This window comes from Eurosta solidaginis, chromosome 3, assembly GCF_040869045.1.
Source record: "Eurosta solidaginis isolate ZX-2024a chromosome 3, ASM4086904v1, whole genome shotgun sequence".
Classification (NCBI taxonomy): Eukaryota; Metazoa; Arthropoda; class Insecta; order Diptera; family Tephritidae; genus Eurosta; species Eurosta solidaginis.
In genome coordinates this window covers 72,493,943-72,517,178 of record NC_090321.1, presented here as the reverse complement: position 1 = coordinate 72,517,178, position 23,236 = coordinate 72,493,943, and the positions used below count along the sequence as shown (strand labels likewise).

The window sequence follows — 23,236 nt, the reverse complement described above, 5'->3', positions numbered from 1 at the left end:
TGATACCCATATCGTACAAAATAAATTCTAGAGTCACCCCTGGTCCACCTTTGTGGCGATATCTCGAAAAAAATTAAATTAAATTAAAATTATCATTAACACATTTCATTTGATACCCATATCGTACAAACAAATTCTAGAGTCAGGCCTGGTCCACCTTTATGGCGATATCCCTAAATGGCGTCCATCTATAGAACTATGGCCCACTTCCTCTTAAAATACTCTTTAATACCTTCCATTTGATACACATGTCATACAAACACATTCCAGGGTTACCCTAGGTTCTTTTTACAACATGGTGATTTTCCCTTACTTTGTCTCCACAGCCCTCAACTGAGTATGTAATGTTCGGTTACACCCGAACTTAGCCTTCCTTACTTGTTTATTTCTGAATGTTATATCAAGGCTTTTTTGTACAAATAGAAAAATTCCTTTTACAATCTAAACAATGCCTACTATTCTCGTTCCTATAGAGTCATATCGCTTGAACATACTCCGGCCTTCTGAACAGGGCGACTGGTGGTGTTATGACCCGTCCAGATAGTTACGTTGCGCACCAACCCATCAGTGCCTGGATGTAATTCTGTTACTCGTCCCATTTTCCATAGTGTCGGTGGCGTAGATTCGTTTTTGATGACCACCAAGTCACCTACCTTAAGATTTTGTCTCGCCTTTCGCCATTTTGGACGTTGTTGAAGTTCATGTAGATAGCTATTACTCCATAACTTCCAAAATCTCTGAGTGATGAGCTGGCGAGATTGCCAATAGCTAAGGCGATTCTCCGGCCGTTCCACTGGAATTTGCTCTCCTAAGGTAGGAACCAATGCTTCTCCAATGAGTAGATGTCCAGGTGTAATGGGATTCAAGTCTCGAGGGTCAGCACTCTGGGCACATAATGGACGTGAGTTCAGGAGTGCACCAATTTCTGCCAATAATGTCTGTATCGCTTCTATTGTCAATAGTCGAGCGCCCATAACACGCCGCAAATGATGTTTCACCGACTTAACAGCCGCCTCCCACAAACCTCCCTGATGTGGAGCAGATGGAGTAATAAAATGCCATTCAGTTTGTTGCGCCGATAGCGATTCAAACATATCCGAGTCTTTCCAAGTCTTCAGCGTGCGACCAGCTCTCGCTCAGCTCCTACGAAATTTGTTCCATTATCGATCCATAGATGAAGACAATGGCCGTAGCGTGAGGTGAAGCGAATAAATGCCATTAGGAAGGCGTTGGTTGTTAAGTCTGAAACAAACTCTAAATGCACCCACCGCCTTGGAAACGATGCACACGAATACAGCGATATAACCCTTTATAACCGCATTGCCCCTTCGACGATCAGGACGTACTTGTATGGGTCCTGCATAATCCACCCCAGAATGCATAAATGGACGGGCTGGACGAACTCTACAAGCTGGAAGATTTCCCATCATTTGTTCACTCAGCTTTGCCCTCAGCCTTTCACACATCATACAATTCTTAACCAATGATTTAGCTAATGTTCGTATACCGATTATCCAATAATTGCGTCTTAAAGTCGATATCAGCTGCTGTGCTCCGCAATGCAGCAGTTTCAAATGCGTCGACCGAGCTATAAGAAAAGCCAATCTGCCCTTGCCTGGTAGTATCGCTGGATTGCGCTCGCAGTCAGGTAAATCTGCTTCTTGTAACCGCCCACTCATACGCAATATACCATTTTGGATAAAAGGAGCCAGCACTACAATTGCATCCGACAGTCGAATAGCCTCAGCTGAATTCTTATCGTGACCGGATCTATTGAGTTTTCGGATATCGTCCTCGAAATGATCCCATTGCTCTTGCTTAATCCAGAAGGCTAATGAGTGATCTAGTTCCTTCACGCTTAAATGTTGCTTACGTCTATCTGCTAATGATGTCCGACAATTTTTAGTAAATCTTAATATCCATGCCGTCACTCTTATTAAACGAGTAATAGACGAATATCGATATAACAATAATTCTTCTTTTATAAATAATGTGCCGACATGAGCCGCAATCGACTCTTCACCGTTCCGCCCTTCTGTTGCTTGTAACCTATTTTCTCGGTCTACCTTTACTTGGCGGCATTCCTTGTTCACTTCTATTTCGACCTTTTCGTGGTTGCCTTCTGGAAGCTTCGGCCATATGCTTTTTGGGAGACGAAGAAACTCTGGCCCATTCCACCACAGCTGAGAAGCGATTAACTCATCCATCGCCATTCCGCTAGAAACCATATCAGCTGGGTTGCTGTCAGTTGGAACATATCTCCACTCGTGATTGTTTGTATTTTTATTTATCTGTCGTACCCTATTAGCCACAAATTGTTTAAGGCTACCGCTGTCTCGTCTTAACCAGTATAGAACTACCATGGAGTCCGACCAACAATTAATCGAGCTGATTATGATTCGGTGATGACCCTCACAAATAGACAATACGCGCTGCATTAGCTCACTGAGCAGCGTTGCCGCCCGCAGCTCAAGCCGTGGTATGGTCTCCTTTCGTAAGGGTGCTACTCTCGATTTCGCTAGCAATACATTGGATGTAACTACTCCCTTGTATTGTATTACAGCATATATAGCTGCATCCGAAAAGCCATGCAAAGCCAAATCATATTGTCGTGCGTATCCTATCCAGCGCGGTATGCGAAGGCTTCTGAACTGGTTTATTTGAGAAAAAATACCCTGCCATTCGATCCTTAGCATTTCAGGTAAAATTGTATCCCAACCTAATTTCTCCTGCCAAATTCTTTGAAGTAAAATCTTTGCTTTGATTATAAATGGTGACGCCAAACCATCCGGGTCATACATTCGAGCGGTGATACTTAAAGCCATTCGCTTAGTCCAACAAGCTGGATCCACATCTGGCAGTGATTTCACTGTGAAAGTTAACTCATCCGTTGAAGGAATCCACTTAAGGCCCAACACTGATGCTTCCATATGCGCATTCAGCCATTCACCGTCAACATCAAATTGCGAACCAATGGAATGTAAGACATCTTCCGAGTTAGACTGCCATTTAGTAAGTTCGAAACCTCCGGCCGCTAAAAGCTGTTTCAGCTGCTGGCATAAGAGCATCAATTCCTCCTCCGCATCAGCTCCGACCAAACAATCGTCCATATAAAAGTTATGCAATACAGCGTGTGCACCTAAATATTCGTTGCAAGTCCCAATGTTGCGCTGCTATTTTCACCTGCGGAAACATCTTCTTAATATCTGCCGTTACCCCATATGCGTGCAAACGAAAACCCCAATTAAGGTCGATTAAATCCTTTTGCAACTTGGGCCCGATCATTTGGACATCATTCAATGAAACACCGGAATCAGTGATACAAGATGCGTCGAATACTACCCGAAACTTCTTCGTAATTTCATGGTGGGGGATATAATATGGTTTGTTTTCCGGTGGAGTTGTTGCCAGCTTTAGCCATCCCTTTGATATATACTCATTTATGAAGTTCTGATAATTTTCTTTCAATATTGGTTCTCGTTTAAATCGCTGCTCCAGTCGTAAATATCTTTGGAGCGCTATCACTCGATTGGAGCCAATACGATCCCAGTCGCGTCGTAAGGGAATTTCTAGAGTATAGCGCCCCTCCTGTGTGTCGAATGTGTGGGTCTCCAAGAAATGGGTTTCACATTCCTGTTTCTCCGTCGTCCAATTGGAGTCATCACCTGGCAAGCTTTCTACTTCAAAGAAACGTTGTACTAAGTGCTCAAGTTGATACTCATTTTCCATTCTATCTACCACTCCTGCTACATGGACTGCCACAACGCTAGCGTTAGTCGGCATTTCGCCGAATAGAAACCAGCCCAAACGAGTCTCCTGTGCTACAAAGCATGACGCTAATCGACGCATATTTCCCTGCATCAGTTGAGCCCATATACCCACGCCCAAAAGCATTTGTACTGGTGATGGTTGGTCGAAAGTTGGATCAGCCAAAAACGTTGATATATCGCTGGGCAAATCTTGCTTCCGTAATCGCGTTTGAGGCAATAACATTTTACCTAAAATCGAGGGAACCACTAGACAAGTGACAAAGATGCTCAAATCGTCCAGGTAAAGTGACATAAGATGACCCGATATTGCCTTATTACAAACTTGGGATTGCGCTCCAATAGCCGACGAAACATTAACCTTTGTTCGATGCGTGCAAATTTGATTATTAGCTACGACATCCTTGCTGATCAGGTTCACTTGTGCGCCAGTGTCACTTATGGCACGTAGTCTTATAGTCATACCACCCTGCGTTACAAAACGAACCTGAGCAGTAGCCAATAGAGTGGAGCAAGGATTGATAAGTGATGATCGCATTATTACGGGCTTATTCACAGGTCCGCAGAATTCTGATGGAGTAACAGCACTGGAAACCCCGAGGCCAGTTTCCACTTCGGTTTTTGGTTGCTATTGATCCTTATCGAAACTCGCCTCCAGAGTTGCTACCATTAACTCATGCGGAACTTCCCCCTTGGAGTTCGGACCTAGCTTCGGACAAATAATGCTATTATGGGGTGCTCTTTTACACCTGGGACAGCGACTAGATAGTTCCGAGCTGTATGTCCTTTTCGCAGGCAATTTTGACATAACCCCAGCTCAAAAAATCGCTTAATTTTCTGGTCACGACTCATACGTCCAATTGTAGGACATTTATGGAATGCATGATCTCCTGAGCGAGCAGCTGAGACATGGCTTGTACTTAACCATGGACGAACTGTTTAACTTTGCGCGCTGATCAAAGCATGACGCTAATCGACGCATATTTCCCTGCATCAGTTGAGCCCATATACCCACGCCCAAAAGCATTTGTACTGGTGATGGTTGGTCGAAAGTTGGATCAGCCAAAAACGTTGATATATCGCTGGGCAAATCTTGCTTCCGTAATCGTGTTTGAGGCAATAACATTTTACCTAATATCGAGGGAACCACTAGACAAGTGACAAAGATGCTCAAATCGTCCAGGTAAAGTGACATAAGATGACCCGATATTGCCTTATTACAAACTTGGGATTGCGCTCCAATAGCCGACGAAACATTAACCTTTGTTCGATGCGTGCAAATTTGATTATTAGCTACGACATCCTTGCTGATCAGGTTCACTTGTGCGCCAGTGTCACTTATGGCACGTAGTCTTATAGTCATACCACCCTGCGTTACAAAACGAACCTGAGCAGTAGCCAATAGAGTGGAGCAAGGATTGATAAGTGATGATCGCATTATTACGGGCTTATTCACAGGTCCGCAGAATTCTGATGGAGTAACAGCACTGGAAACCCCGAGGCCAGTTTCCACTTCGGTTTTTGGTTGCTATTGATCCTTATCGAAACTCGCCTCCAGAGTTGCTACCATTAACTCATGCGGAACTTCCCCCTTGGAGTTCGGACCTAGCTTCGGACAAATAATGCTATTATGGGGTGCCCTTTTACACCTGGGACAGCGACAGATAGTTCCGAGCTGTATGTCCTTTTCGCAGGCAATTTTGACATAACCCCAGCTCAAAAAATCGCTTAATTTTCTGGTCACGACTCATACGTCCAATTGTAGGACATCTATGGAATGCATGATCTCCTGAGCGAGCAGCTGAGACATGGCTTGTACTTAACCATGGACGAACTGTTTAACTTTGCGCGCTGATCCATGACAGGATTGTTTGTGCGCTTCTCACTTTACTTACCGACGGCCGGTATGGTTTGGCTTAACAGCCCGCTACAACGACGCTCAAGCCAAGAGAAAAAATCTTTTTGCAAGTTCGGAATTTGATCTGTGGGCCGAAACAATTCCCACTGACTACGTGACACGCTATCTAATCTGGACTCTAGAAAGTTCAATATAAATAAATCGCGTTGTTCCTCAGCTCCCAACTGTCTTGCCACCATTCGCATACTATTTCTAGTAACATCAAGCATATCCCTAATCGATGCATGAGTAGCCTGTGACCAGACTGGTAAATCGTAAATAGCTGAGCAATGGGCTGCATGGCACAAATATTCATTATCATATGTCATGCATAATGTTTTCCATGCGTCAACGAAGCTGTTGTCTCGCTGTGGCCAATAACCCAATGCTCTAGCCGCATCGTCTTTCACACAGCTCTGCAGGCGACGAAGCCGTTGCAGATTGGTAAGGTGTGGATTTTGAATCACTTCAGCAGTAAATATATCGCGGAACTGAATCCACTCACGTTGATTACCTCGGAACGAGGGAAGTCGATCTGCCAAAGGCAATTCTGCAAATTGAAGTTGTAGTGGGTGGTTATTACCGTGGATGCACGATGTTGTAGGGGTCGGTTCCATTGCTTTTAATTTTTGATACAATTCGGCTCGGACTTTCACGTATATATCTTCGATCTGCTGCTGACGAGAAAGATCATCCGCCTATTGCACCTCATTGTAGCTCCCTACATATACATTCAAATTTTTCCCAAGCCTTAACTAAAATATCGAGTCGTGCCTTTAAAATTTCCACGTTCATATCATCAGTTGAAGCAGAGGCCAACCAGTCGGACTGCCGCTGAATTTGCAATGTAGTATAATATACATCTAAATGTTTACTCTTGCATCTCCTAATGGCTTGAACATCCATCCGTTGGGAATCTTCTTTTTCGACTGTTAGGTCCGTTTTTTCTTCCTCTACACTCGTTACGTTATTTCTATCATCACCTTAAAGAAAATTCGAGAAAAATATCAGGCACTTAACGGAAGGCTGGATTGACTAGCATTATCCGTGTCCTTATAAATCACTCCCCAGTGTTCGATAACTACTCAAGTTAACGTATGTATATAACCTTAATATATACGCGCGTACCCAACCCCAGTAAATCGCAGAAACTAGTTTCCGAAATCGCATGCCATCATAGATTAATCTTACTGAAACGTCAGACTTAAATTCGCTGAACCTATGCCACAATTCGCCGATATATTATCCAGAAAGTCGCAGATAAATTCTTGCATAAGTCGCAGTTATATTTGCATTAGCAGTCTCGCTTCTTTTTCGAATGGCTTACGAATTCGGACCCAAATCGCTCTGTATCAAAATGTGTATCTACGCTGCAATAGCAACAAAGTCGCTGTCAACCCACAATCAAGCCTCGCAAAATACACATGCACATGCATACATACCATTCGCTTTTGGAATTTTTGGTTTTTAAATTTACTTCGCATGCAGCGTTTTCCTCGTTCCTCGCTCACAGGTAACAATTTTGTACGCTTATTTGAGCTTGGTCCATAACTATGCCGTTCTGCCCTTCTCAACGCCTTCGCTGCCTTCAATCGCATCATATTTTCAAATTAGTCAGCCTAAAAAAAGAAATGCCCGAACGTTCGACTTCCAGTTATATATATATATTTTTCGCTGCTATTTTTTCAGCAAGTTGACTGTAACTGCTTTTTCCATTCGGCTCGATTGACCAAAATGTATTTTAGAAGAAAATTTATTTTACTTTTTCTCAAAAAAGAAGAACGACTTTTCTGTTGAATTGATTTTTTATTTCTGAATTTTATATCAAGGCTTTTTTGTACAAATTGAAAAATTCCTTTTACACTCTAAACAATGCCTACTATTCTCGTTCCTATAGAGTCATATCGCTTGAACAACTACCTAATAGTAATTTCACACTATTTGTATTAATCTTATATAGGTCCAAGATCGTGAATACAAAACAACAGCTTGGAAGACTGGTTTTAAAAATGGGACAAAATCCGTTTATAACAAAAGGAACTTGCACAAAGGATCAGGTGGGAAAAAACTCCGAGTGCATTCTCGTTCCCGATGCTCGGTTGAGACAATCCCTAGCGCAAAATCTGGGAATTGTTCCCAATTTCAAAATGGTTGGAATATACTTAGCTCTTGTGCATTCTTGCAGCCATTCATCTTTACTGGATAGCAAGTCTATGAACGCTTCTATGGTTAGTATGAAGTTTAGTTTTTAACACATGTAGCAACATGTTTAGAAAATTCCAATGTTTAGAAAGCTACAATTACGCGGTGAAATTAATTTCAGCCGTTTTCTACTTCTGGCTAGTTCCAGTACTTAAGCTTTTTTCTTCATTATAAATAACGAGCCTGACCCGTGCGCATCTTGCGCAACCAATATAAAAGTCTCTTATCAAATATTAACAGAAATCAGCTGTTCTATTAACTTACAGGGTTCGCTGCCATCTAGCGTATAATAGCAACTGACGTCAATCAATTAAAACTTACGGATTGCGCTGCCATCTAGCGTACAATACGATTTCGCTGCCATCTAGCGTAATGCAATGCAAATATTCACAATAGTGCCATAGTACAAATAGATTTCTTTGTGTGCTCAAAATATTTTATTTTTAACAAATTATTTTAATAAACAAGTAAGGAAGGCTAAGTTCGGGTGTAACCGAACATTACATACTCAGCTGAGAGCTATGGAGACAAAATAAGGGAAAATCACCATGTAGGAAAATGAACCTAGGGTAACCCTGGAATGTGTTTGTATGACATGTGTATCAAATGGAAGGTATTAAAGAGTATTTTAAGAGAGAGTGGGTCATAGTTCTATAGGTGGAGGCCATTTAGAGATATCGCCATAAGGGTGGACCAGGGGTGACTCCAGAATTTGTTTGTACGATATGGGTATCAAATGAAAGGTGTTAATGAGTATTTTAAAAGGGAGTGGGCCTTAAATCTATAAGTGGACGCCTTTTCGAGATATCGCCACAAACGTGGACCAGGGGTAACTCTAGAATGCGTTTGTATAATATAGGTATTAAATGAAAGGTGTTAATGAGTATTTTAAAAGGGAGTGGGCCTTAAATCTTTTAGTGGACGCCTTTTCGAGATATCGCCACAAACGTGGACCAGGGGTGACTCTAGAATGCGTTTGTACAATATAGGTATCAAATGAAAGGTGGTAATGAGTATTTTAAAAGGGCGTGGTTAGTTCTGAAGGTGGACGCCTTTCGAGATATCGCCATAAAGGTGGACCAGGGGTGACTCTAGAATTTGTTTGTACGATATGGGTATCAAATGAAAGGTGTTAATGAGTATTTTAAAAGGGAGTGGGCCTTAAATCTATAAGTGGACGCCTTTTCGAGATATCGCCACAAACGTGGACCAGGGGTAACTCTAGAATGCGTTTGTATAATATAGGTATTAAATGAAAGGTGTTAATGAGTATTTTAAAAGGGAGTGGGCCTTAAATCTTTTAGTGGACGCCTTTTCGAGATATCGCCACAAACGTGGACCAGGGGGGGTATCAAATGAAAGGTGTTAATGAGTATTTTAAAAGGGTGTGGGCCTTAGTTCTATAGGTGGACGCCTTTTCGAGATAACGCCATAAAGGTGGACCAGGGGTGACCCTAGACTGCGTTTGTACAATATGGGTATCAAATGAAAGGTGTTAATGAGCATTTTAAAAGGGCGTGGGCCTTGGTTCTATAGGTGAACGCCTTTTCGAGATATCGCCATAAAGGTGGACCAGGGGTGACTCTAGAATTTGTTTGTACGATATGGGTGTCCAATGAAAGGTGTTAATGAGTATTTTAAAAGGGAGTGGTGGTAGTTGTATATGTGAAGGCGTTTTTGAGATATCGACCAAAATGTGGACCAGGGTGACCCAGAACATCTTCTGTCGGGTACCGCTAATTTATTTATACATGTAATACCACGAACAGTATTCCTGCCAAGATTCCAAGGGCTTTTGATTTCGCCCTGAAGAACTTTTTCATTTTCTTCTACTTAATATGGTAGGTATCACACCCATTTTACAAAGTTTTTTTCTAAAGTTATATTTTGCGTCAATAAACCAATCCAATTACCATGTTTCATCCCTTTTTTCGTATTTGGTATAGAATTATGGCATTTTTTTCATTTTTCGTAATTTTCGATATCGAAAAAGTGGGTGTGGTCATAGTCGGATTTCGGTCATTTTTTATACCAATACAAAGTGAGTTCAGATAAGTACGTGAACTGAGTTTAGTAGAGATATATCGATTTTTGCTCAAGTTATCGTGTTAACGGCCGAGCGGAAGGACAGACGGTCGACTGTGTATAAAAACTGGGCGTGGCTTCAACCGATTTCGCCATTTTTCACAGAAAACAGTTATCGTCCTAGAATCTAAGCCCCAACGAAATTTCACAAGGATTTGTAAATTTTTGTTCGACTTATGGCATTAAAAGTACCCTAGACAAATTAAATGAAAAAGGGCGGAGCCACGCCCATTTTGAAATTTTCTTTTATTTTATTTATTTTATTTATTTTTGTATTTTTGTTGCACCATATCATTACTGGAGTTGAATGTTGACATAATTTACTTATATACTGTAAAGATATTAACTTTTTGTTAAAATTTGACTTTAAAAAAATTTTTTTAAGTGGGCGTGGTCGTTCTCCGATTTTGCTAATTTTTATTAAGCATACATATAGTAACAGGAGTAACGTTCGTGCCAAATTTCATCATGATATCTTCAACGACTGCCAAATTACAGCTTGCCAAACTTTTAAATTACCTTCCTTTAAAAGTGGGCGGTGCCACGCCCATTGTTGAAAATTTTACTAATTTTCTATTCTGTGTCATAAGTTCAACTCACCTACCAAGTTTCATCGCTTTATCCGTCTTTGGTAATGAATTATCGCGCTTTTTCGGTTTTTCGAAATTTTCGATATCGAAAAAGTGATTATAGTCCGATATCGTTCATTTTAAATAGCGATCTGAGATGAGTGCCCAGGAACCTACATACCAAATTTCATCAAGATACCTCAAAATTTACTCAAGTTATCGTGTTAACGGACGGACGGACATGGTTCAATTCAATTTTTTTCGATACTGATGATTTTGATATATGGAAGCCTATATCTATCTCGATTCCTTTATACCTGTACAACCAACCGTTATCCAATCAAAGTTAGTATACTCTGTGAGCTCTGCTCAACTGAGTATAAATATAGCTAAACAAAAGCACTACAACCAAAATTGCCCAAAGCTCGCTAATAGCCCGAATCTCAATCTTTGCAACCAAAACTTTATTTATAGATTTGGATTCCAAATAAGAGCGAAAAAGGGACCCGTACATAAAAACAGCAATTAGAAATGATATATGTATATGATTATTTTGCTTTTATTTTATTTGAAAGCTGATGGGAATGTGCTTTTCTGAACGGTTAAATTTATCGAATTATCGAACAATAACACTAGTATTCATCGAATGAGTGTCATAATACCGAATGAAATTTCGTTCGATCAGCTCTTTCGATCACAGTCGAAGATCGAATTTGTTTTATAATAGGGGCCATCAATTTTACAAAAATAACAAACTCGCTCTTTAGTGCGTCAAATTTAAGCGCCAAATACACGACACGAACATTTCCGCGAACATTCCGCAATCTTGTTCGCAGCTTTGGCCATACACCATACGAACTTTTGGCCGAACATTAGTTCTCTTTCAGACAGCGATGAATACGGACAACAATTGTGCTGCAGCAATATTGCTCGCTGTGGCAATTAAACGTAAAAAAAAGAGAGAAGATCGCAAAAAAAGAACTTGGTGCAAAGAATGGTTTAAAAAACGATCAGTTATTGGACAAAGTGAGCTTATTAAAGAACTGGAATTCACGTCACAAAATGACCAGACTTCAAACTATCTCTCTTTTTTTTTGATTCACGCCAGTATTGCGCCCGCAAACTACTTATTTTTTTTATAACTGTATCCTTTGTGGCATCAGGATCTACTTCTTTTAATTTTTCGATTAAAGTCGCATAATCATTATTCTTTTTAATTCTATTACAATAATCTTTATCATGAGTCCCCCTAATTTGTATAAATTTACGCGCACATTTCATTGTGTAAACGCGGTAAACTCAAAGGAATGCAACCTTGCAGACATTACAGACGGCATTTTCATCAAAAATCTCCAACATCAGCAAGTAAAGGCGTTTTAGTTTTGATTTTTCACTTAATCTCGGTATTTTTTAATTTGTATAACAATCAAAAAAATTTGTTTGGAAATAATACAGCTGAAAAACAATCAAGTTTATCAAGAGTATTACTAGGTGCGTTCATATAACCGCGTGTGTAAATGGATATAATTTTACACCTTATAAGTTTATATGCTATCATGAGTCCCCCTAATTTCAAACAAAATGTGAATGCTTAAATGAATTGTAAATGAAAAAAAAATATGTATGCAATTTGTAAATTGTTGTTGACTAGAACGAGTTGTTATGCATTTTTTTATGACTCTATATTTTTACTGTGAATATAGGCGAAACGAACGAAGTTCAAGTATACACAATACCTACATGGATGCATTTATGTATATAAATTTTGAATTATGCAATTTTTCACGAGTGTTTTTAGAACTTTAACGTTTGCACTATTTTGTATGAGATATTTTTATTGTAAATTTTAAACAAACTTACCTTTCGTTCTTCATATTGAATGAATTGTTTTTGTTGTACTTGTTGCTGCAGTTGTTGTTGTTGTAGTTATGCGGTTGACCTAAGTTGCTGGAGCAACTGATCTTCACACTTTTATAAAATAACTGCGGCTTATGAAATTTCAAAGTCAATTTGTTGACGTTAAACGTAAACGCACAAAATTTTCCAACTGTAAAATTGTACAAACAAACAAATACGCAATCTTTTATTAATCAAGTAATTCTGGAACCAAACTAATTAAACACTCAAAAAATTATTTTACATTTTTTTAAATTATTCTTTTGTACTTGCTTTTTTCGCAAAGTTTTTTATCCAAATGCTTCGAAAATAACAAAACAATTTGCTACTACGTAGCTTCTTTGCACTACTAACTGAATGACTGACTGACCACTGATGGATTTCGTTGTGATCGCTGCGGTGTAAATACAACAAATATATATTTATTTATACGTATGTATATATGGCTTTTTAGCGACAGTTTTATCAGCTCTTCGACGTTTATACATACACACACATATACATATGCAGACACATTGGGGCATTTATATGATATTCTCACCAGCTGGCGGATATTCATACGAGGGTTGATGCGTAAATCCTGACGAAGTTTTTGACATAGTTTTTGATCTTTGCTCACAGTATGGGAGAATCAATGTGCGGCCTTTTCTGCTCTGCGGATGCGAGAGTTATCCGGCTGGAGAGACGATGTGGATAGCCATGCAGCCATCCTTAATAATCTGGATTCGCCTTCATTGGACTGTTGCGCTCCGATTGTATTTTTCGATATGAAGGAGGTTGTTATCCCGGCTAGGGATTATTAGTTGAAGGAGCCACCGGACCCGAACGATAGGTTGCAGATATACACTGACTGGATAATAAGGTGGGTAGCGGTGTCTTTCCACCTCAATTAGGGTGGATTCTATCCTTTAGCCTACCCGATAATTGCAGCGTCTTTTAAGCAGAGGTGGCTGCTTTAAATGAGGCCGTTGACCACCTGAGAAAGGCTGTTCATTATTTAAATTGTTTGCATATGCAGAGTAATATTATTTACATTAAACACAAAAAATATAATTTTTATTATATTTTTTAAATATAATTCTGGTTGATCCTGCCAGTAGTTATATGCTTGTCTCAAAGATTAAGCCATGCATGTCTAAGTACACACGAATTAAAAGTGAAACCGCAAAAGGCTCATTATATCAGTTATGGTTCCATAGATTGTTAACAGTTACTTGGATAACTGTGGTAATTCTAGAGCTAATACATGCAATATAAACACGGACCTTATGGAACGTGTGCTTTTATTAGGCTAAAACCAAGCGATCTTTATAGATCGTTATATTGGTTGAACTCTAGATAACATGCAGATCGTATGGTCCTGTACCGACGACAGATCTTTCAAATGTCTGCCCTATCAACTTTTGATGGTAGTATCTAGGACTACCATGGTTGCAACGGGTAACGGGGAATCAGGGTTCGATTCCGGAGAGGGAGCCTGAGAAACGGCTACCACATCTAAGGAAGGCAGCAGGCGCGTAAATTACCCACTCCCAGCTCGGGGAGGTAGTGACGAAAAATAACAATACAGGACTCATATCCGAGGCCCTGTAATTGGAATGAGTACACTTTAAATCCTTTAACAAGGACCTATTGGAGGGCAAGTCTGGTGCCAGCAGCCGCGGTAATTCCAGCTCCAACAGCGTATATTAAAGTTGTTGCGGTTAAAACGTTCGTAGTTGAATTTTTGCTTCATACGGGTAGTACAACTATAATTGTGGTATGTACATTACCTTATGTATGTAAGCGTATTACGCGTATATTCACCGCTATAACCAAATTTGTATTTACTCTGACAGCCAGGCTGCACTAAAAGCGCTTGGCTCAATCACATGTAAGTCCAGGACAGTAGAGATGTGCCTCAAATCTCTTAACGAGATCGCTGAGCAAACTTCCCTCAGGCTGGTATGGGTGCCTGGACACTCGTATATATACGGGGCAATGAGATGGCTGACGAACTTGCAGGAGGAGGCATATCCGTTCCGCTTTCGTCGCCCTGAAAGGGATTGAAGCATGCCGCTCGCTACTTGTAAGCTCACTTTGAAAGTGATTTTCCTTAGGGAAGCGGGTGTGAGGTGGAGCAATCTTGAATCCTGCAACTACACTAAGCTCGTGTGGCCTGAATGGGGCGCGAAACGCACAAGAAGTCTCCTTCTTGGAAGGTTGGGGGTGGGGGCATACAATGGTGGTTGGACTTATAACCGGCCACATAGCAATCGGGAGGCATGCACAACGGCTGGGTGCTCCCTATAATGATTACTGCAGGAGCTCCAAAGACGGAGAGGAGATAGAAACAGTCAAGCATTTTCTGTGCGATTATCCTGCGCTTTGGCACAAGAGGAAGAAATCTCTGGGATCTCCCTTCTATCACGATCTTTTTGATCTGGCTAAGTTGGAACCTACAAAATCTCTGACGTTTTCTGAATCGATCTTAGAGATCCACGTGGTATCACAATGGGACCTTTTTGGGCCTAAGTGTACTGGTGCTCGCACCGGTGGCCACTCTGACCTAACCTAATCTATGGGGGTGATTATAAGTGTAAGGTGTGAAGTGAAAGCGTAAGCTGGTCTTTGTAAGTGGTATGCTAACTATATGAGCGATATATGTGTGGTCACAAGTCATAATAGCCTAAGTCAAATCGCTTCACAACTCTAATATAAAAGCCAAACATACACAAACATCATTTGAAACCAATATTCAGAATTTAGACCATTATCAATTTTTCAAATATTAAATCTTTAGTGTTCATTTAGTAGGTATAAAATGCTACCAAAAATAAATCTTGCGAGCCATCCTATCTCGACTTCGGCGATTTTGACTTTTGACCACAGGTATGAAAAATGAAGTCCAGGCGCAGTGTGTGGTATTAGTTTACTGTATGGAGTAAAACAGAAGGTTGGCGAAACTGTAGGGTAACATGGGAACAATGTACGTGGTAGTGTTGATATGAGCGAAATCAGACAGAAAATCAAGGCAAGGAAAGGAAAAGGAAAGGGAAGGCAAGGAATGGAAATGAAAAGAAAAAGAAAGGAAAGTTAGAGAAAGGAAAGGAAAAGATCGGGAAAATAAAGAAGAGAAGGGTAGGAAATAATAGGTTTGTTATCGACGACTTATCTATTAATTATTGAGGTGTCATAAATTTGGCTTTGATTACTAAGGCTACCAAGGTGCTATGGATATTTTATCGACGAGTTTTCGAAAAAATACACATTTATTATCGACAAATTATCGATTTGTTAACGAGAAGTAATCGATGTGTTATCGACCGTTTATCGATTTTTCCAAAAAGCGTATCGATAATTTATCGAAAAGTCGTCGATATGTTTTCAAAAAATTAACGATTTGTTATCGGAGCTTTATCAATTTGATATCGGCATGTTGCCGATTTGTTAAAGACGACTCGGCGGTTTATTTTGATACATATACCGATAAAGCTTCAATATAAAATCGTTGGGAATAACAAGCTGATAAGTAAGCGATAACTCGACAAAAAATTTACATACGTTTACTTGTCGAACTTATCGAACAAGTAATTGGTGCTCACCAGGGGCGGATTAAAGATTTACGAGGCCCGGCAAAATATGATCTTTTTTTTTAATAAATAAAAACTGTTATAATTATTTTTATAATTTATTCTCCATTTTATTGGTAAATTTAATAGCCTTGTTGGTATGTATTCTTGATGATGACTTCAGGTTGAAGTCGAAATATCGAACAAATAAATATATTTTGAATACTACTAAAAAAAGAAGTTTTATTCAATAATCTGGCCTAAAACTCAATTAAAATTATCAAATTAATTTATTCTTGCAAATATTTTTTCTTTGGTACTTATAAAAATCGCCATATCTATTTTCACTGATAGTTCAAAATGGCCATATCGACCATCACTAGTACGAACTTCGTCATTTCGTCTTTCGTTGTTTTTCCGCGAAAATAAACATTAAAAAAGTATCGAGTGGTGCCCGCTCTCCGAACGGCGGCGCCTTCTGAGGCGCCGCAACTAGGAAGTTTTACGCGAACTAAAACATACATCGACGTTCGACGGCTTCTGCGGTAAACCTCCAAGTGCCATCGATGGTGTTTTTCTGATAATCTAAGCAAGTGGGTTCAGATTACAATGAGTATGTGTCATGATATACTAACTGTAGTCCGAACACTGAACGTGCTTGCTTATATTATCTTATACTTAACGAGTGCGTGTATGTATTCTTTTCCATATTACTATTGTATATAAATTTTGAGGTGCAAAATTTAATTATGTGTATGCAAATACATAATATGATATTATTTATTCGAACTCGCGGGGTCCTCCCGATGCTGGTGCCCGGGGCTATAGAGGGGCTCCGTTAATCCGCCCCTGGTGCTCACCTCTTTATTATTATTTTTTTTTTTTGTTAAGAATTATTTAACAATACAATTTCCGAAAGTACTGGATGAATGACTTAATGCATTTTTATTGAAGTCATAGTTTAAACATTTTGAGACACAATTTTTTATTATTGCTATAAAAACATACCACGTAGGTACTCCCGAAAACCCAAAGTTTAAGTCCTAGGGCTCGTTTCACAAAAATGCAAATCTTGAAACACAAGTAAATTTGTTCTGAAATCTTTTTTCTTTTTTGAAGAAGTTTGCTTGTAATACAAGACTTGTATATTTTGTGAAACAGGCCCCAGGTCTAGTAGTGGGTTAATGATGGTTTACATTTGTTTTGTGAATGTTGACTGTTTTTAATTTATTTATCGCATGTTTTTATACTCAGTTGAGCAGAGCTCACAGAGTATATTAACTTTGATTGGATAACGGTTGGTTGTACAGGTATAAAGGAATCGAGATAGATATAGACTTCCATATATCAAAATCATCAGTATCGAAAAAAAATTTGATTGAGCCATGTCCGTCCGTCCGTCCGTCTGTCCGTTAACACGATAACTTGAGTAAATTTTGAGGTATCTTGATGAAATTTGGTATGTAGGTTCCTGGGCACTCATCTCAGATCGCTATTTAAAATGAACGATATCGGACTATAAACACGCCCACTTTTTCGATATCGAAAATTTCGAAAAACCGAAAAAATGCGATAATTCATCGTCAAAGACGGATAAAGCGATGAAACTTGGTAGGAGGGTTTACCTTATGACACAGAATAGAAAAGTAGTAAGTTTTTGGACAATGGGCGTGGCACCGCCCACTTTTAAAAGAAGGTAATTTAAAAGTTTTGCAAGCTGTAATTTGGCAGTCGTTGAAGATATCATGATGACATTTGGCAGGAATGTTACTACTATTACTATATATGTGCTAAATAAAAATGAGTAAAATCAGATGAAGAACACACCCACTTTTTAAAAAAAATTTTTTTAAAAGTCAAATTTGAACAAAAAATTTAATATCTTTACTGTATATAAGTAAAGTATGTCAACATTCAACTCCAGTAATGATGTGGTGCAACAAAATATAAAAGTAAAAGAAAATTTAAAAATGGGCGTGGCTCCGCCCATTTTCATATAGTTTGTCTAGAATACTTTTAATGCCATAAGTCGAACAAAAATTTACCAATCGTTCTGAAATTTGGTAGGGGCATATATTCTATGACGGTAACTGTTTTCTGTGAAAATGGGCGAAATCGGTTCAAGCCACGCCCAGTTTTTAAACACAGTCCACCGTCGGTCGTCGATAGCTTGAGCAAAAGCCGATATATCTTTACTAAACTTAGCTGAACTCACTTTATCTTGGTATAAAAAATGGCCGAAATCCGACTAAAACCACGCCCACTTTTTCGATATCGAAAATTACGAAAAATGAAAAAAATGCCATAATTCTATACCAAATACGAAAAAAAGGATGAAACATGGCAATTTGATTGGTTTATTGACGCAAAATATAACTTTAGAAAACTTTGTAAAATGGGTGTGACACCTACCATATTAAATAGAAGAAAATGAAAAAGTTCTGCTGGGCGAAATCAACAGCCCTTGGAATCTTAGCAGGAATACTGTTCCTGGTATTGCATATATAAATAAATTAGCAGTATCCAACAGATGATTTTTTAGATCACCCTGGTCCACATTTCCATCAAAGGCCCACTCGCTTTTAAAACCCTCATTAATACCTTTAATTTGATACCCATATCGCACAAACACATTATAGAGTCACCCCTGTTCCACCTTTATGGCGATATATGGAAAAGGCGTCCACATATGGAACTAAGGCCCACTCTCTTTGAAAATACTCATTAACACCATTCATTTCATACCCGTATCGTACAAACGCATTCTAGAGTCACCCCTGGCTCACCTTTATGGCGATATCTCGAAAAGGCGTCCACCTATAGAACTAAGGATCACTCTCTTTTAAAATACTCATTACCACCTTTCATTTGATACCCATATCGTACAAACACATCCTAGAGTCACCCCTGGCCCACCTTAATGGCGATATCTCGAAAAGGCGTCCACCTATAGACCTAATGCCCACTCCCCCTTAAAATGCTCAGTAACACCTTTCGTTTGATACCCATATCGTACAAACATTCTAGAGTCACCTTTGGTCCACCTTTATGGCGAAATCTCGAAAAGGCGTCCACCTATACACCGAAGGCCCGCTCGCTTTTAAAATTTTCATCAACGCCTTTCATTTGATTCCTATATCGTACAAACACATTCTAGAGTCACGCCTGGTCCACCTTTATGGCGATATCTCAAAAAGGCGTTCACCTATAGAACTATGGCCCATTCCCTTTTAAAATACTCATTAACACCTTTCATTTGATACCGATATCGTACAAGCACATTCTAGAGTCAACGGCGTCCACCTATGGAAATAAGGATCATTGCCTTTTAAAATACTCATTAACACCTTTCATTTGATGCCCATATCGTACAAACACATTCTAGAGTCACCCCTGTTTCACCTTTATGGCGATATCTCGAAAAGGCGTTCACCTATAGAACTATGGCCCATTCCCTTTTAAAATACTCATTAACACCTTTCATTTGATACCGATATCGTACAAGCACATTCTAGAGTCACCCCTGGCCCACCTTTATGGCGATATCTCGAAAAGGCGTCCACCTATAGAACTAAGGATCACTCCCTTTTGAAATACTCATTACCACCTTTCATTTGATACCCATATCGTGCAAACACATTCTAGAGTCACCCCTGGCCAACCTTAATGGCGATATCTCGAAAAGGCGTCCACCTATAGACCCAAGGCCCACTCCCTCTTAAAATGCTCAGTAACACCTTTCATTTGTTACCCATATCGTACAAATACATTCTAGAGTCACCCCTGGTCCACCTTTATGGCGATATCTCGAAAACGCCTTCACATATACAACTAAGACACACAAATTTTTAAAATACTCATTAACACCTTTCATTTGATACCTATATCGCACAAACAAATTCTAGAGTCAGCCCTGGTCCACCTTTATGGCGATATTCCTAAATGGCGTCCATCCATAGAACTATGGCCTACTCTCTCTTAAAATACTCTTTAATACCTTCCATTTGATACACGTGTCATACAACCACATTCCAGGGATACCCTAGGTGCATTTTCCTACATGGTGATTTTCCCTTATTTTGTCTCCATGTAATGTTCGGTTACACCCGAACTTAGCCTTTCTTACTCTATGTTTCGTGTTAATAGCCTGCTAAAAACTTATAAGACCGATCGTGTTTGTTATTCTTGAATTAACAGACATTCGGTAAAATTGATCTCATGGTCAATTCTAACGAGTTTTACGTCAAAGGAACAACTTTGTTTCAACAGAGGAGAAGCTGTTGGTCTCAACCTAGCAATATTATGTAGAACAGACAGATTCTCCATCAATGTAACTGATGCTTCTGTTAAAATAGCCATTCCATTGGTAATTTCAACAGCGAATGGCAGCCAATATAATGCAAATACATACATCAGCTTTCCGTAAAGAGAAATTTACACATACCGCGGTCACTACTTTGGTCTTTTGAACATGGCTCGGCAGTTATCTCTATCATAACAGCAGCCTTAGCTGTTGTTCTAATATTAACGATAATCTGTTAACTGTTACCATTGGATTAATGAAGTGGTAGTAATAAGATTTGCGCGAATTTTATTCAACAGCTATTTGTGATGGATTTAGTGTATAAGTACTGCATTATGAGATACGGCAACCCTGCTTAAAATAACTTTTCTAAAGTACCTTGGTGATACTTGTGCAGTGACTTGAAACTATGCCCAACCGTTAGATAATCCAGCACACAACCTTCATACCAAGGCTGTGTATATAACAAGGCAAACCCTATAACTCGTTTGAAACCAAATCCATTCCTAACATGTCATCCAGCATAATCTACTCTTCAGCAGTCAAAGTTTACGGAAAATCATCAGAACTACATCGAAGAATACCAGAGTTGTTAAGGAAATCAATTACCCCCGAATTCAATACATTAAGACATGACCATAAGGACCTTGAGACCTCGCAATCATCCCGGTTGGTCCACAGCTAGTCCGTTGACCTAATCTTACACTCTAATAAACCATCGCTAAACCGTTAAGTCAACACGAATAGAAACGGATAGTTGTTTTGTCATTCATTACTTGAATCATTGCTTTAAATGTTTTAATATTTGACCCATATATTGTAGTGATACTCTTTCCTCATGAACTTTCATGATTCTTCGACAATGTTCTAAGGGCTGGGGTTTGCCCTAATATGTACCATTCATTTTCCCTGAGCATTATCTGTTTTATTATATGCCCTAAGGACTGTCGGCCTCTTTTTTCGAGGATTATGTTAAAGTTTTGTATTTTAGTCGTGCGCGACGATAAGTTGTGCATACTGGCACACTTTATTCACACAATACTGAGATTGTCGATGGTGAAAATGAAACCCACCGTCATCTTGACAAATACTAGAAGCTTTCTATGACCTATGCCACTTGCTGCTTCTAGATCTGACAGCAAAAAACGTGCTCGATCGTTTCCTCCTCCAACCCGCACTTCCTACATCTGCTATCACTGACCAAGCCTAATTTAAAGGCATGAGTTTACAGGGCTGAGGGAAGTAATAGATTATTTTGCAGTATCGTCAATTCTGATTAAAACTGTCTATTTGAATTCATAACAAAACATATTCACCAAACCTCGTATTTATACAACGAATTGACGCACATTGAGAGCGCAACAACGCAGGTTTTGTTAAAACAAAGTCAAATGAACTGAATCGCAACAGGTCCAAATGAATTTGTGAGAAATCTCTGTATTGAAAAAGTATTGTTTTTTTATCATTCTTGTTAGCAATGAGAAATCCTATACTATTTTGCTTTTCATATGATTTATATCTTTATGTTGCGACCCAGTAGGAAAAATTTAACTTAATGACGATGGCAGAACTATGTATCCCCCAGCGGGTTAGGGGGTCAGAATATACCCGCGGTAGGTATGCCTGTCGTAAGAGGCGACTAAAATACAAGATTCAAGGGGCTGTGTAGCTCAACCCTTTCAGGTTGCCAGCGCAATATATAGCTTCTCCAAATCCAATTGTCAACCTCACCTATCCGTGGCGAATCCTGTTTCACTAACAGACGAGGCTCTGGTGACCAAAGCTCCTCACGTAACTTGGGGCTGGGGAGGGAGGGATGACCTGAAGGTTTAATGTGGCCACATAAATCGTTCCCGAGATGGTCGGGGTAGCACCTTAATGGTGCTGTGTTACAGGAGCGTTCCGGATCTGTATGTGGCAAAGGACCATCACATCGATAACACTCCCCAAAGCCTTCGGGGAGTAACCTTATCGCTACAACAACAACAACAACCACAGCCTGAAGTTGAGGCCCTCAATCATACCTAGTCAACTCAATTTTTGCTAGAAAAAGTCAAAGTTTCCAATTTCCAATATGAGCCTGGTACGCTCGGGTACCGACTGTCATACCACGTTGAGTTGGTGAAGACTCTTCGTTCTCGCAACATACATTGAGTGTGTCAGGAACTAGTCAGAATAAAAACTAGTTTATCCTTTCGTGATTATCTGCAATGAATATCTTCTCTACTCTGCCATAGTTGATAATTGAGCTCCTATAATAAAGCATTCCATGGTAGTTCTGTTGTATCATTATTACAACAGGTCAGTTTTTTATTATGTTCTCAAACCACTTAGCTATCATAGAACAAATAAAAAATGGCGTGAGTACAAAGTACTCGTGAAGTTCAATGAGTTTCAGGAACTAAACATACAGGTGTTCGTGGTTAAAGTTAAGCCACAACAGGGATAAATTTACCACAAACAATTAGTTTTGGTAGTTTTAAGAAGAGCTTCGTCGGCTTCTTATCGGTAACAAAGGATACCAATAAGTTATTGTTTTATTATAGGCATATTATTGATAGCGAATCATTATCGTCGAGTTTTCGATTTTTAGCAGCTTGCTATCGATTTATTATCAGCTTGTCATAGTCTTCTTATTGGTTTCGGTATCGGCTTGTTACACTGGTTTACAGCCAAAATGCACCAGAGACGCCATTATAAAATTACTATGTAAAATCGCCCCCTGATTTCGAAAATCAAGGTTATTTTTAATTCTATGGTAACATTTTTGAGATATTTACGAATAACGGTTTTTTCCAAAAAAAAAAACAAAAGAACGAATTGAGCAATTCCAAAACGGTTTAAAGCTTTTAAACGGTAATAAAATTTGCTATAAACTGTGCATACAACACTTTTTGCTAGGCCCTGCAGATTCAAAAATAACGAACAATAATTACGGATTTTTTCCATTTTTTTTTGTAAAAATA

The 23,236-nt window shown here is 39.3% G+C and overlaps 3 protein-coding genes across 14 annotated transcripts in view; 1 reads left to right on the top strand and 2 right to left on the bottom strand.

The window, feature by feature from the left end:
* Rbpn-5 (Rabaptin-5) overlaps nt 1–23,236 on the top strand; it is a 371,253-nt gene that overhangs the window by 198,505 nt on the left and 149,512 nt on the right. The gene's annotated exons all lie outside the window — the stretch shown is intronic.
* Nucleotides 1–23,236, bottom strand: part of Treh (Trehalase) — a 342,181-nt gene that overhangs the window by 193,370 nt on the left and 125,575 nt on the right. For all 6 annotated transcript variants that reach the window (XM_067772274.1, XM_067772273.1, XM_067772276.1 and 3 more), the window contains exon 2: nt 12,381–12,567. In XM_067772274.1, the coding sequence (XP_067628375.1) occupies nt 12,381–12,567 (187 nt within the window). The remainder of the gene's footprint in view (nt 1–12,380; nt 12,568–23,236) is intronic.
* Dyb (Dystrobrevin) overlaps nt 12,430–23,236 on the bottom strand; it is a 352,841-nt gene continuing 342,034 nt past the window's right edge. For all 7 annotated transcript variants that reach the window (XM_067772266.1, XM_067772261.1, XM_067772262.1 and 4 more), the window contains one exon: nt 12,430–12,567. The gene's annotated coding sequence lies outside the window, so the exon portion shown is untranslated. The remainder of the gene's footprint in view (nt 12,568–23,236) is intronic.